General features: G+C 37.5%; 1 protein-coding gene across 2 annotated transcripts; it reads left to right on the top strand.

The window, feature by feature from the left end:
* Positions 1–1,525: 1,525 nt before the first annotated feature.
* Positions 1,526–16,306, top strand: syt13 (synaptotagmin XIII). Of its 2 annotated transcripts, none has more exons than XM_067439500.1 (6): positions 1,526–1,976; positions 6,131–6,335; positions 7,314–7,451; positions 8,510–8,826; positions 13,552–13,675; positions 14,898–16,306. In XM_067439500.1, exons 1-6 carry the CDS (start codon positions 1,803–1,805, stop codon positions 15,200–15,202), a joined length of 1,263 nt encoding a protein of 420 aa, XP_067295601.1. In that variant the 5' UTR covers positions 1,526–1,802; the 3' UTR covers positions 15,203–16,306. The 2 variants fall into 2 exon arrangements, with proteins under 2 accessions (XP_067295601.1, XP_067295594.1); XM_067439493.1 differs by having other exon boundaries at positions 1,528–1,976; positions 13,549–13,675; positions 14,898–16,304.

Raw genomic sequence — 16,306 nt, 5'->3', positions numbered from 1 at the left:
GCCGAATGATGAGACCAAAACAACAAATGTGTAGGCCATATATAAAAATGTAGCCTAAATAAAGCGTTTACTTTAGGCGCATAGCCTAGGCCTACAGACTACCTATAGCCTAATAAAAAACATTTTATTTATTCATTAGGCCTAGTCTTATTTTTGTAATAGGCCTAAATCACATATTTCATCAAATCTGATCATATATCATATTTAATAACAAAATAATTAGGAAAACAGTCAACAATATAATTTAGAGCTTATAATGAAAATAAAAAAAATAATAGGCTGAGGGAATATGTAGGCTATTCACTGCTTGCTGGATGTGCAATATAGCTGCACTGAATAGTAGGCTAATGTGTTCAAAATTGCCAGAGTAGCCTAGTTTATTAATAAGGTGTTCTGGCGGAAAGCACATCCGACAAGCGTTAATAAACCGAGTAGAAAATCATTAAGTTCTCGTATTTTTTAAGGGAACCGCTTCATAATAAGGAATCATAGATAGCCTAATGCTGTAATAAGATGGCCTTAACAGCAATGGTTATATTAGGCTATATGAAGACGACTTTTATGTCATTCGGGTAGGCAAATGTAATTTGTGTTATTAGACTGCAGGCGCTTACGTTTTATATCACCTCAAGATGGCGTCACAGATCCATTTTCTCTCTGGTGTTCTCAAGGTCAAAGTGATCAAACATTGCAGCTTCATGCAATTCTATTACAGACAGCTTCATCTTTAGCCTAGAGTGAAAAAAACCCTTAAAAATATTATAAAGGGTAAAAACGTAAGAATTGGCCTCATGACTCATGAAATAATATTAATGTCCAATCAGTAGGCTATATGACGCTTTAAATTGTTTGTAGGCCTTAATTAAAGATGCAGCCCCAGTCTGTTCTTCTGTTTGAGAGAATGTCTTTCTCTCTTCATTTCTCTTTTATTTATGTTTATTCACATTGACAAATTACTAGGCATCTCTCCTAAATATCTGTCCTTGTCAAAGCATCAGAGAAGAGTTTTTTTCTTATTATAAGTCACAAAATATGTAAAAATGTAGAACAAATGAATGTGTCAATAAGAATGTGATATTCTTAATTTTTAACATATGCACAAATATTTGCAAAGAGTAGAGTGACGTGCATGACCAAAACTAGTGCCCATGCAGCTCCTGTTGTGGTACCAAGACGCATCACAAAAATATAGGCCTAGTTATCAAATATGAAAATTTAATAAGCAGTCAGGGCCAAGGTCGTTGTTTCGATTCCCAGGGAATCCCACACCTGATAAAATGCAATGTAAGTTGATTTGGATAAAAACACCTGCCAAATGCATAAATAAAATCACCCCCATTCTTCATTTCTCATTATTTTAAGAATATTTCTATACTGTGTGACTGTATGAAGCTCTGCTACAGCACACCCAGTGTGAAGGTGAGTTCATGCAGTTCTGACGTAAAGGCTGACGTGCAGCCACTTTGGTGATGAAGGGGGTGGGCTGCAGTGACAGACTTCTCCTTATCGAGGAGGGGTTGCCAGCCATCTAAGCCCCTCCCCTTTGATTACCTCCATTCTGTCTGTCTGCCTCTCTTTCCTCCTCTCTCTCCCTTTTGCTCCATCTGCCTGGCTGAGTTGGTTTCAGACAGTGCATCACACACGTGCCACTCTATGTCTCTAGTATCTCTCCACTCATCTCCTCTTTCCTCCTCTCTCACCATGGAGGCACATCACTGAAGAGTGGATTGTTCATCCTGTTTTCTCCTCTTCTCTCCTCTGCACTTCATTCGGTGTGTTTGGGTGTCTGTTTCTGGGTGGGAATGCTCGTGTCTGCGACAGCGCTGTTGGGGGCTACGCTGGGTACCGTGTCTGGAGTGTTGACACTGTGTGGTCTCTCCCTGCTTTGCAAGAGCTGTAAGAAGGGGAAACTTGAGAGAGGGGACGAGACTGACCCAGAGAAAGCCAAACCCAGTATTCTACATACTCTGACACAGGTAAGACTGACACTCACTCACACACAGCCATTGACCAGCAACCAGATTTGGCATTTAAATACAGATGAAGGAAAGAGCTTATGAAAAGGACACAACAGTACTAATAGAGATGAGAGATATTCAAAGAGAGGACATGTTCTGACTCACCTGAGTGGAAGGATGGAAGTGTTACATAACACAGGTTAGCTCTCTGAGGCAGTAACAGTGATACTATACTAAAATAGATTTCTTTGCATGTATCTAAAAAACTCTTTACTGGATGTCATTATGGAATAATCCAGGTAACATTATGATGCAAATGTTACATTGCAAATCAAATTTAATTGCCATTGTATCTGTTTATCTGGAATTAATTATATAATTCCTTAAGGATATATCTTTATTGTAAATAAAGTTCATTTTGAGGAATTTTTGATAATATAATCAGAAGCAAAATATTTACTTTAAAATACAAAGAGAAAGAGAGAAACCAAAAAAACGACATTACAAAAAAGAGCCAAAGTGCCTCTTGTTACATTTTCTGATGCTGAATCTTCATTTTACAATATACTTCATTATATCTCTTTGAGGCAGAAATATTATCATAAGCAGTCATGCAAATCAAAAGGGAAGGATGAAAATCATCCATCAGTATTCATAAATCAGATCAGCGCTCTCACAGAACTCTGATTGTGTCAAAGAACACTGAATCTATCCAGTAAGGATTAGTGAGGGACAAGTGTGTTATTATCAGAATCTTCTCCAGAGTGCTTTTGTAAGAGGTAATTCGTTTAGAAAATAGAGATAGGAATACTTGTATACACACATACTCGCACAATGGTGTTGTTCGGCATCTGCTGAGCTTTCCCTGAAACAGCCTGGAGTCACGACTCATAGCTGCACATGCACACATGATTGTTCTTCTGTCATGACGGGGGCTTTTCATTGACTTGTATTGGATTTATCTTGAGCTGTTGATATTTCCTATCTCCTGCCTGTAAATGTAACCCTTACTGAAATATTTTAGCATTTTACTTTGACAAATTTACGTGTTAAAAAAAAAAAAATCAGATCTCCAATTAAACATTTTCTAGTGATTGATCACATCTAAATTTTTCAGTTGGCCGAATTGAATTTCAGTGAATTGATGCCATTTAATTAACAGAAAATTCTAATTTGGCCAACTAAAAAATTTAGACGTGATCAGTCACTAGAATATTTTCAGTTGGAGACCTGGATTTTTTTTATTTATTATAGTGTAGGTGTTTTTCTTGTGGGCTGGTTTCATATTTTATTATCCTCTTGGGGACATTTGGTCATCACAATGTTGTTAAAACCTGACAGACACAAACAAACACAGACACACACACAAACAAACACAGACACACACACACACACACACACACACACACACACACACACACACACACACACACACACACACACACACACATCTGGTTCACTATCTTTCTGGGGACTCTCCATAGGCGTAATGGTTTTTATACTGTACAAACTGTACATCCTATCCCCTTACACTGCCCCTGCCCCTAAACCTACCCATCACAGGAAACATTCTGCATTTTTACTTTCTCAAAAAAACATCATTTAGTATGTTTTTAAGGCCATTTGAATTATGAGGACATTTGATATGTCCTCATAAACCACCTTTATAGTGTAATACCAGTGTAATACCCATGTAGTTATACAAATTTGTGTCCTCATAAACCACATAAACAGGCTCACACACACACACACAAACACACACACACACACACACACACACACACACACACACACACACACACACACACACACACACACACACACACACACACAAGCAGACATTGGGTTTCATGTTTTATGAGGACTTGTATCCGTATGTGATGATTTATTTACTGTACAGACTGTATTTTCTTTCCCCTAACCCTACCCATCAAAGAAAGCTCAGCATTTTTCAAAAACATTTTGTCCCCATAATAAGGGTATACCTACAAACACACACACACACACACACACACACACACACAGCACACACACACACACACACACACACACACACACACACACACACACACACACACACACACACACACAGCACACACACACACACACACACACACACTTCCTCTCATAGTCTGTATGTTTTTATTCATTAATTATCACATTGCTACATTCCCACAAATAAAACAAATCTAAATCAAAATCTTCATATGCACTGGATGTAGTGTAGGTATTCCCACAAAGAAAATATCAAATAACAAAATATCAAAAGGGCCACACTGTCACATTCAAAGCAATGATGCAATGAAGAAGGGATTTGCAGCAGTCTTTTAATCCAAATAAATGACACAATCCAGGACGAAGGCCCACAGCAGAGTCGAGGGAGGGAGGAGCCACGGTGGAGAATTGGCAGACGAAACCCGAGGGACAACATACTAAGACAGAGCTGGTGGAGGCGGAGGCGGAGGCGGGGCCAGGGTGCCAGAGGACTGAAGCGTAGCCAGTGGGACTGAGGACCAAGGAGTCCATGGTTTAGGCAGAATGATGACTGACCAAGGCAAAGTCAAAGCCTGAAGCAGATCAACTCAGCAGAGTAAAGTCAGAGAAAGTGCCGAGAGACTGAAGGGAACCAGCAGAGGTGGGGCAGAGGAACTGGTTATCATTAGAAGAGGTGGGAGAGGGAGGCTGGGTGGGATCACTGGAGACACAGGAGATATGCAGCTGGGTAAAACCAGAAGAGACACAGGACACTTGGAGCTTTGGCATGACCAGCAGCAACAGTTCCTCATCGGTTAAATTCCCAGAGGCCAGGTATAGCTCCCCCTCAGTGGCAGGAGTGTGGGTAGGACTTCCTTCCATGCCCTCGTACTAGAAGGAAACCCACTGGCACAGATGATGTTGCTGGTTTATGCACCTGGTTAGACTCTGGAGGTTAGCTCAGTTGTGGTATATGGCACTTACTGCTGGTAAGTCCATTTTAAAACATGAAAAAAGCAGATTTTTTTTCTCTCCAGTTTTCCATAACGTTGTTTGTTTCTTTGAATCTCCTGCGTCATGGGCTTACCACAGCCACAAATGTTACACACAAACCACTAGACCACTTGAACAGTGACACTAGCCCCTATCGCAATTTGATTCTTGTGACATTCCACATTATAAAGAAAATTACATTTTTTTGATGGATTCTGCAGAATCATAGGGCCCTATAATCATTATCTCCATTTGAGAAGAGATGATGATGATTGTATAGAAGTCTTTCAGCCTCTTTGAAAGATATATCCGATTAAAATGTTAGCTGGGGCAGACAAGAGCATCAGAGGTAAACGCATGAGCAAAAACTAATTCTAGCTCATTTGCTGATTTTGTCTAAAAACCCACCACAATGAAGACCGAATTTGAGTATCTAAAGGGATTAAAAAGGATTATATGCCTGTGTGTGTGTATATAATTTAGCGTTAAGGTCAGTTTCATATCAGATTGTAAAGTAGGCGAGCAGTCTCATTGCACCAGTATTTATTATTAATGTGGAGGGGGCGGGGGAAGATGAGAGGAATATAAGAATATCCTCTCACATTCCTTTCTCTGTGCACTCTATTTCAGTATGATAACTGCCCACCTGGGGGAAATGGAGTGTTCTGGTATTGATTTTTTCCATTCATACTTGCCTGCTTTTTCAGACTCTCTACACATCGAAATCCAATAAAACATTAAATTCAGCCAGCAGAAAGCCCCTTAGTGAGATGCTCTTGTCTCTTGTCTATGACATTGTAAGGTGTAAATTGATGCTGAGAACTGTATAATGTAAGGATTAAGTATGAAAGACTGGAATTGATTATTTTTTTGAGTTTCAGTTCCTCTGGGAAGGGAAATGATTTATTCATACTGAGACTATATTACTGTTTTTTGTTTGTTGGTTGGTTTTTAACTGGGTCAGTCTAGTTTTATTGAATATGCTTTTTGGTTTAAATCAAGTATCATTGGAATTTTATTACTTGGCATAATCAATTTTTTCTGAATATCCCATTATAATTGTAAGACATTTTTGAGCAGGCTGAATACATAAGGTTCGAGTGATGTAACCAACTACCTTTCTTATTCATTCTCTAACCAATCATATTATTTCCCCGTAACTCATCATTTTTATTTTCTCTCTCTTCTTCATGTATATCTTTTAGTTCAGTGTGCAGAAGTGCACTGAACCCATCCAGCCTCAAGCATCTTTGAAGTTCCCTAAAATCTACCGGCCCAAACCTTCTGTCACTTCTCAAGAGGTAATAAACTACAAAGAACATGGAGCTGCCAACGACAGGTCTGGTGCCGAGCTCGACACCTGTAACCAGGCAACCGAAAGTGAGGAGGTCTTCTCCCTCCCGCGACAAGGTAAGCAAATTACAGCAAAAATCTCAATAGGGGAAGGCTGTGTGTGTGTGAGCGACTGGCGCATGATTCTCTGTGCATGCCAGTGGACTTCAGCCAGTGTGAGAAACCAGATCATTTCAGTCAGTCTGAATTCAGTAAATCTGAGCATGACTTTATTTAAGGAGCTGGAAGATTTGAATTGTGAACTAGTTATTTCACCCTTAATGGATTAGACATTACAGCCATTAAACACCATTTTAACATGTTAGACACCGGTGGCATTTTTTATGCTATTAAAATCTTTGTGGATTTTGCCCAGAGGCTATTGTTAACCTCTCATACGCATACATTGGTCTGACTCATAGCGCACAGAATCTATCACGATAAGTAAAGGTTACATACAATATAGTAATGATCAAGGCCCTCCTTTATGAGACATAATTTTATCCACCCACTAGCAGATGCAGAGAAAGAAAGATAAATAGAAGTAAATGTTACCTTCCTCGAAGAATTTAACAACATGTTTTCTGTTGTTCTGAATGTTGTGCTGCATGTGCCAACTAAGTATGATATTGCTGCTTTATGGATTTTGACATTTTTGGACGCACTGTCCCCATTAACATAGCCTATTTTAGATCCACCAATGAAACCAGTTCCAGACACTACATGTCCTCATGCAGCACTGAGAAACAAATAAATCATAAACGAATCGATGATATTAACTGAATTAGATGAGTAAACGATTCCATGACTCCATTTAAAATGCAGTCACTTGCCACAAACTACTGGCTTATCAGTGTAACCAGCAGAAAGAGTCACTGAAAAATCCCAACCAATAATGCATACAAAGAGTGAAATTCCCAGGAGGATCAGAACCATCCATAGTCTGTCATATTTTTCTGTTCTCAGGAATGCAAAGTATTTTAATGAGAACCCTTCACCCTTCTCGTTATTTACTCCGAACTGAATCTACACTCACATTTATTTCTTTTACATCAGCTTCCGCAGATGAAACGCCCTGTACATCTGAGCAAACCGGTGCCATGACGACAAGTAGCTCCATCCTATATCCTAAACTGCACTTCTCCATTAGTCTGCACAAAGAGAGCGGAGAGCTACACATCAGCATCGTAGAAGGTAACAGACATGCATCTACTCGACTGTTTCTAGAAAGATAGTTCGGGATTTGACATTATTTATGATATCTTTTATCATTCAATATCTTTTATCGCCTTCTGATAACTGCGTGAATTTATTTTAAAAATATATTTTAAGTTTTTGAAGTTAAAGTACTAAAATTACCAAAACTAAAACTCAAATACATTTTTTTTTTACTTATAAAAATGAGAAACACCTAAAAGTACTACACTTAAAATGAAAGTTTAAAAAAATATACATTTTTTAAATAGCATATAAACAAAACTAAAATAACACTAATGATCACTGATAATCTTTCCTTACAGTGGGATGTTATCTGCAGAGTTCAGGGAACTAGACAACTGAAAATTCATAAATTAATAATTCAGACTGATTTTGTGGACCAACGGATTTATTAAAAAGAACAAACAAACAGGATCCTCTGACAGGATAGTCTGAAGGAAAAAAAACAGAGAATATGCCATCATACACTACACAATATTCTTTAGGATCTAGGAAGAGCAGTTTTAAGGTCATCAGAAGGTTACACAACATGAGCAGATATCTGTAAAAAGCAGGTGTTGGTTTCACACTTCTAATCCTCTGATGTATCAGACAGGTGTGTTGTGTTCTTGGGGTCACTGTACAGAGTTTTTGGTCTGTTTTTGTGACTGGACCAGAGGGAGGATTTGATATTCAAAACTCTCTGTGATTAAACCAATGTTTGAGAGAAATAAAAGCCTCTTTCAGGCAGCTTAAAGCCTCTTAATCACAGAATTACCATTTCAATAGTTGCAGCCGTGATTGATACGCATCATTATCAGTAATGAGAGTAAATCTGCTTTAAACTCAAAACCTCTATTCTGCTCATCTAAAGAGGAAAGAGAGAGAGGATCAGTCATGCTGGTTGAGATGTAGAAAGGAATGAAAAGTGAGGAGTTATAAAAAAGAGAATAAGTGATGCTTGGTGCCTCAGAGGTTTGGAGCAGCTTCATGTGGCTCAATTTGTCATACTGTTCCTTGTTGTAATATGACTCATATTTTCCTTTTTTCCGCAGCGGAGAATATATCTGTGGATACAGGATGTGAGGGATATATATCAGGGTGTGTGAGTGTCTCTGAAGAGCAGAAGCACGCTCAGACAGCGGCCCACAAGCTGGCAGCGCATGTGCAGTGGGGAGAGGAGCTGGTGTTCGCCCTACCTCTGGAGGGCACAGAAAACACGGATGGTCTAGATGGAGAGGTGTCCCTCTCTCTTCACTGCTCTGATCGATTTTCCCATAATTCTACTCTGGGCACTATGCGCTTTAAGCTGGCTGATGTAAGCATGATGTTGGACGCTGACTGTTGGGTTGACTTACAGCCACCCAAACAGGTAAGGAACATTACTTGCTAATGTCCATAAGTGAAACATTAAAGAGGAACTATTATGTTTTATTTTTATATTATTTTTAAATTTTTAACTGTAATGTTGCTGTTTGAGCATAAAAAGAATTGGAAAGTTACATAGCACAACATACACTCCAAAGGGAGTTATCTCTATGTTAGTAAGCACTGTTTCTGAAACACATAGACTGTAGTCTTGAGTTTTCTTCCAGGAATTTCCATGTCTAAATATTCCTAATTTAAATGCAGCCCAGAACTAAACAGACAGACTGGGAAGAGAGGTTCTGCGACAATGTAAAACATGTGAAAGTGTTTTTTGACTATTCATAGTAGACCCCGAAAACAAAATCAAGACTTATTAAAAGAGCATAATATGGCTCTTGCACATTTAGGACTAAGAAACTGCGTGATTCAGTCAACTATGTCAGACACCTTCAACATTCTCTCACATTATCACAGATTATTCGCTATCGTTTTGAAAATTTTAATAAAATATGACAATGTATCAGAACAAATTCATCTTGATCTTCTTCTTCTTTCGGCTGTTCCCTTCAGGGGTCGCCACAGTGAATCATCTGCCTCCATCTAGTCCTATCCTCTGTATCCTCTTCTCTCAGACCGACTAACTTCATGTCCTCCTTTACTACACCCATAAACCTCCTCTTTGGTCTTCCTCTTGACCTCCTGCCTGGCAGCTCTAACCTCAGCATCCTTTTACCAATATATTCACTCTCTCTCCTCTGAATATGTCCAAACCATCTCAACCTGGCCTCTAATTTTGTCTCCAAAACATCTCACATGTGCTGTCCCTCTGATGTACTCATTCCTTATCCTATCCATCCTCGTCACACAAAGAGAACCTCAACATCTTCAGCTCTGCTACCTCTAGCTCTTCCTCCTGTCTTTTCCTCAGTGCAACTGTCTCCAAACCATACAACATCACTGGTCAAAACAAATTCATCTTGATAATGTCAGATAACTTTGATAGAAGGTATGTAATTGATTACAGTCTACCAATCAGCTGTCAGCTGTTACATTTAAGTACACAATTAGATAATAGGCCAACCAATGATCAAGCAATGCTTCATTTTGTTCAGTCTGTGGTGTAAAAGGTCACTTAAGCAATAAAAGAAAAAAACACTTGAGCCAAACATGGTCTGTGTCAAGTGAGCTGAGCCAAGTGTCTGAATCATTTTGGTCCCAAATTTAATCAGTTTGACTGGTAGTCCACTGCATGAACAATTTTTGGGTATAAAATGTCACAGTTTACTGTATTTTGCGATCCTCCCTCATATATGAACTATAGTGCACCCCACTAGTGAAAAATCATATCTGGTGTCTGAATAATTTCTGCTATCATGATAGTTTAAGGTCAAAATACGAAAGATGTAAATACGACTATATTTCTCAAAATATTGATTCAAATATGTAAAAACTGCAAGTTACCAGCGTAACAGCACATGACATTGTCATAAATTTTGCAACTTTTATGAAAGAATGAACAATGCACTCCATATCAACCATCACCTGCAATGACTTTTATACACAGAAAATAGTCCAAATTATTCTCCCCTATTTAAAGGGTTAGTTCACCCAAAAATGAAATTGATGTCATTAATGACTCACCCTAATGTTGTTCCACACCCGTAAGACCTCCGTTCATCTTCAGAACACAGTTTAAGATATTTTATATTTTAGTCCCAGAGCATAATGCAGTCAATGCCCACTTTACTGTCCATGTCCAGAAAGCTAATAAATTGACACGTGATTTCAGCAGTTTGGCGCTTCAGAACTGCTAAAATCACGTGACATTGGCGACCCAAATCATTGATCGATTCACTGATTCATTAACCGTTTGATTCTTTTTGGAGGCACATGGAGGAGAAGACTAAAATATAAAATATCTTAAACTGTGTTCTGAAGATGAACGGAGGTCTTACGGGTGTGGAACGACATTAGGGGGAGTCATTAATGACATCAATTTCATTTTTGGGTGAACTAACCATTTAAGAGGCCACCAATTGTTGCAACACCCCATACATTACCTTTTCTTTTCCTTAAAATATATATATATATATATATATATATATGTATATATATATATATATATATATATATATATATATATATATATATATATATTTTTTTTTTTTTTTTTTTTAATTAAAATTAAATATACTACTATACTTGTAATATATTAGTAATAATAGGTAATAATTTTAGTAATAATAATATACTTGAAATATATTAGGGGGTAACATGGGCGTAGATTACGCGGGGGACGCGTCCCCCTCACTTTTAATAAAATGTATTTTCGTCCCCCGCACTTTTACTGGGTCTCACCGATCCTAGTCGACCCGCTCCGAGCGGGATTCGAACCGGCGTTACCCTGCGCGGGGGCGGACAAGTTAACAGGGACGCTAACGACAGCCTTCTCTAATCTCGGTTGATAGCGCGCTTCTTGAGGTCAGGGGCAAGTGTATTTAGCCTACATAGAAACCAACGTGAATACATCAAGATTTAAATTCAGAGACAAAAAATTATCTATGCATGACCTGCCATTTTATTCGAATCTAAATATGAGGAGGCGCTCTTACAGAAAGTCAGTAATACCCTGTCACGCTGGAGCTGCAGCTGAAGGAAAACAATCGTTATGAGTGATGAAACGTTACGACGAAAATCAGACGATTGCGACAATATATGCTTTATGTGTGTTTTTCAAGTCATCTCAATGTAGGCTATTTATTGACAATAAAGTATCATATGAATAATGCAGCTTTTTTAATGTTTAGTATCTGCTCACCACGGCTGCATTTATGTAATCAAAAATAGTTAAAACAAATTAAAACCGCTTTTTTTCCTATGTGAATATATAGTAATTTATTCCTGTGATCAAAGCTGAATTTATCATCATTACTCCACTCTTCAGTGTCACATGATCCTTCACTAATCATTCTCAGATGAGGATTTCATAATCAAGAAACATTTATGATTATTATCTGTGTTGAAAACAGTTCCCAAAATGTTGTGGAAACCCCGATAGCCTACATGTTATTTTTCAGGATTCTTTAATGAATAGAAAGTTCAATGGACAGCATTTATTTGCATTTATTAAATAAATTATCTAATTTGTAATATTAAAAATATCACTTGTGATCAATTTAATGCATGTCTGATCAATAAAAGTATAATTTCTCTCTTTTTTTAATTTTACCACAAATGTTTAGAAAATTAAGCATCACAATGAGCAGCACAACTGATAATAATCCTAAATGTGTGTTGATCATCAAATCATCATATGGGAATGATTAGTGAAGGATCACTGAAGACTGGAGTAATGATGATAAATTCAGCTTTGATCACAGGAATAAATTACATTTTACTATATATTGACATAGAGAACAGATGAGTTACATCAGAATATATATATATTTTTACATTGCATAAAATCTATGGAGTCTTAATGCAGAAGTTTTTGTAGTATATAAATCAATCATAAAATTGGCACACACAAAAAAGGAGAATAGGAGAATAATATTATAGATATTAATTATTGGTTATTTTTCAGCAGTGTATTTGATATCTTGCCCAATTAAAAGCAAGAGATGCGATAAATTATATTGGTCCAAAAAAAAAAAAAATGGTATTACGACATTTCTGTCCCCCTCACTTCTGAAAAGATGGCTACGCCCCTGGGGGGTAATATGCTTTTGACACTTTTTCACTTGCCATGGTCGTACACTTGGTGAGAGTTTAAGACTTTATTATGGGATGTTTACTGTGTTTGTATTTCTACAAAGTGCACATATTGACAGGAGTTTAGAAATAGCTCAGGCATTTATTTTAGATATCCACATATGTGCAGGTTACTGCGCAGAAGAGTTGGTAGGAAATCGATCCAAGTTTATTTTAGGATACTGTTCTCCCTCCACATCTTGTTTGCTTAAAATCAGTCTCTTGGGTCCCAACACACATACACATACACATGTATGCATTCCACCACCCCCACTGCTGTGTGATCTGTTGATGATGTCATAGACCTCCAAAGCAGGAGATCTTTATCTGCGTCATCACACCTCCCAGAGGAGATCCGGTTTTAACAGACACACATACACACAGACATGCTAGGAATTACTAACTACCATTGGACTGCAGAGAGGGGGGGTAGCGGTGCCTTATTAGAGATATTGTTTGTGTATGTGTGTGTGTGTGTGTGTCTGTGTGTGTGTCTGTGTGTTTGCATGTTCAGTATGTAACGTGCCAGTGATAAAGAGGATGACGCAGATTGAACTGGGTTATGAGTGCCCCTCAGAATGTATTATCTGTTCACACTTTATTATTGTGTGTACTCTTATTTATCAAATGACTCATATTTGATTATTCAGGATAGGGCTTTGGATTATGATGCCTTGGACTCTTTTATTTTCTACATTCTAATTCCATTCTTGTAAACATAATTCACGAATGAGGGAAGGAGATGGTAACTGTATATGCAGAAATATCTTCTCGCATTCAATATAATTTAAATTAATTTGAATATTCAATTAATTATAATAAAAAATATTAATATGCAATTTTTTTTTAAATCTATATTTTTATCTTTTGAAATCTTTAGTAAATTCTTAAAGTCAAAGTCAATTATTTTATTCAAAAACTTTGACCCAAGAAGCATTTCAAGATTTTCAACCCAAAGTTTCTTTGTCTTTTTCAGCAGGAAGTGACATCATCAGCTGGAGAGCTACTATTGTCACTCAGTTATCTGCCAGCAGCCAATAGACTTGGGGTGGTAGTAATGAAGGCTAGAGGACTTCAGTCAGACAAACTGAAAGACACCATAGGTATTTACCACAAACATACAATCATAACGACACTCAAATCAATGTGAACGATAAAATTAATCCCAAATCAACTATTAATTACTAATAGTATTATTAGTATTATCCCACTATAACCATATTATAAGTTCTAAGATGGAATTGAAAAAGAGATTCAGCAGCTCAATAAATACCCTACAACACTACAATATTTGGATTTTGAATGTTAATGATAATTTTGAATGTTTTTGAAAGAAAGTCACCAAGGCTGCATTTATTTAATCAAAAATACAATAAAATCAGTAATTTTTGTGACACATTGTTACAATTTAAAGGGATAGTTCGCCCAAAAATGAAAATTCCCTCATGATTTACACTCAAGCCATCCTAGGTGTATATGACATTCTTCTATCAGACAAATACAATCAGAGTTTAATTTAAAAAAATACCCTGGCTTTTGAAAGCTTTATAATGGCAGCCCAAAAAAGGCCTTTTTAACCCCCCGGAGCCATATGGATTACTTTTATAATGGATGGATGCACTTTTTTGCCATTCAAATTTTGGCCTGCCATTCACTGCCATTATAATTCAACTAAATTAAATTCACATTTATTTGTATAGCGCGTTATACATATACAAATACAATACATATAGAATATAGTACATTTACAAAGAGTTAACAATGCATTAATAAACAATGTAACAATTTAAGGCACAAACAATGGGCTCAGTGAAGTAAGAACGCATGTTGTTAACAATGATTAGGGTATAGAAAATGTAGCATTAGTGCATGTTGATGCAGAGCTGCATCATCTGAAGCCCTCACGGGATTTGGAAGAGCCAGGATATTTTTGAATACAACTCTGATTCTATTCGTCTGAAAGAAGAATGCCATATACACCTTTATTCCCCTGAAGGCTGCTGAAAATGCTCTTTTGCCATTACAGGAAATTACATCTTAAAATATATCCATATAACAGTTGCTTTAAATTGTAGCAATATATCACAATATTATTTTTTATCAAATAAATGCTACATGGATGACTTTCAAAAACATTTATTATTATTTATTAAGTCTTTATTATTATAAACTTTTGACCGGTGTGTACATGTACACACATTAAATATAGCTATCCATGTTCCAATTCCAAACCGTCCTAAAAAAATACATACATTACATACAATATTAATGTCAATATTATAGGTGTAATAAAGAGAATACTGTACCCTGTATGTTGTCTGATAGATCTCTCAGTAAAGTTGACCCTGAAACATCAAAATGCCAAGCTGAAGAAGAAGCAGACACGGCGAGTGAAGCACAAGATGAATCCGGTCTGGAATGAGATGATGATGTTGGAGCTGCCCAGTGAGCTACTGGCTAAATCCACCGTGGATTTGGAGGTACTGAACCTGGCCGGTCCCGGGACCCTGCTCCCCCTAGGCCGCTGCATGCTGGGGCTCCACACCTCCGGCACTGGCCTACAGCACTGGAAACAGATGCTAGATAATCCACGCAAGCAAATTGCAATGTGGCATCCTCTATACACCTAAGAATACATGTTAATATTCTCCAAACTACCACCTATACGCAATGTAGTTGGGTTTTTAACAATAGTACTCTATTCATGTGCCAAAATATGTAGTTCTCCAATATACTAAATATTTAAGTAGATTTAATGAATGAACCCAACTGTTATCGTTTCGTAATATGAAACTAACTTCTCTGCAGGTAAAGGCTGAACTACTTGTTCCACAGTAGTTTAGAGTATTTTAATGTAAGCAGTGCTGCGTTTAACTTTGGTGTTGATGTTAACGTGTGTTTAAAATACTCAATGCTGTTTTAAACTGGTCCGAGTTGGAGCTGTACTGAACAATATGACTGAACAACCCACCCAATCAATATAATAATGAATGACAAACGGCCCATATCTGATAGGGTGTAAATCTTGGTTGGATCAGATCAGGGGAAAGGTTAAACTAAGTTACTGTATCTTACCAGGTTTTGCAGAACAGATGTCTCTCATAACTCATCATAAATTAAACAATAACAACACATTTGAGGTGAAAACAATATTTGCCAAATGAAGCCCCGTATTACGGTGGCCCAGTAGTGCAGCCGTACTAAATGAAACCACAACACAACGAATTTGCCACAACACAACGGAAACGAGCCACAACACAACGAAATCACCACAACACAACGGAAACGAGCCACAACACAACGAAATCACCACAACACAACGTAAATGAGCCACAACACAACGAAATCACCACAGCACGAAGGAATCGCCACAACACAACGGAAATGCTCCCGACCACGAGGGGGCTCTCGGAGTGCAATAAAGTTAGTTTCCCTTGCCATTGCTCTATAGATTGGCCAGTCTTACAAAGATTTAAACACTACGATCAGTTTTAAGTGTATAACCATTGTATATTGACATGAAATATCAACTCAAAATCACCTACAGGCATTATAGCTGCATATTTATACTCGAATATGTTTCAATGGTGGAATTGGCAGACGTTCCCTTAGGCATCAAGCGCCATGGCACCGTGTAAAAGCGTTTTCGAGTATAAATATGCAGCTATAATGTCTGTAGGTGATTTGATGTTGATATACAATGCTTACACACTTAAAACTGATCGTAGTGTTTA

This window comes from Pseudorasbora parva, chromosome 1 (assembly GCF_024679245.1).
Source record: "Pseudorasbora parva isolate DD20220531a chromosome 1, ASM2467924v1, whole genome shotgun sequence".
NCBI lineage: Eukaryota > Metazoa > Chordata > Actinopteri > Cypriniformes > Gobionidae > Pseudorasbora > Pseudorasbora parva.
This window is presented reverse-complemented; position numbering and strand designations above follow the sequence as displayed.

Excerpts from the sequence above, each read along its gene's own strand:
- syt13 (XM_067439493.1), top strand. The coding sequence starts at position 1,803 with ATGCTCGTGTCTGCGACAGCGCTGTTGGGGGCTACGCTGGGTACCGTG. Across the intron at positions 7,452-8,509 it reads ACACATCAGCATCGTAGAAG|CGGAGAATATATCTGTGGAT; the intron begins GTAACAGACATG and ends TTTTTTCCGCAG. Across the intron at positions 8,827-13,548 it reads ACTTACAGCCACCCAAACAG|CAGGAAGTGACATCATCAGC; the intron begins GTAAGGAACATT and ends TGTCTTTTTCAG.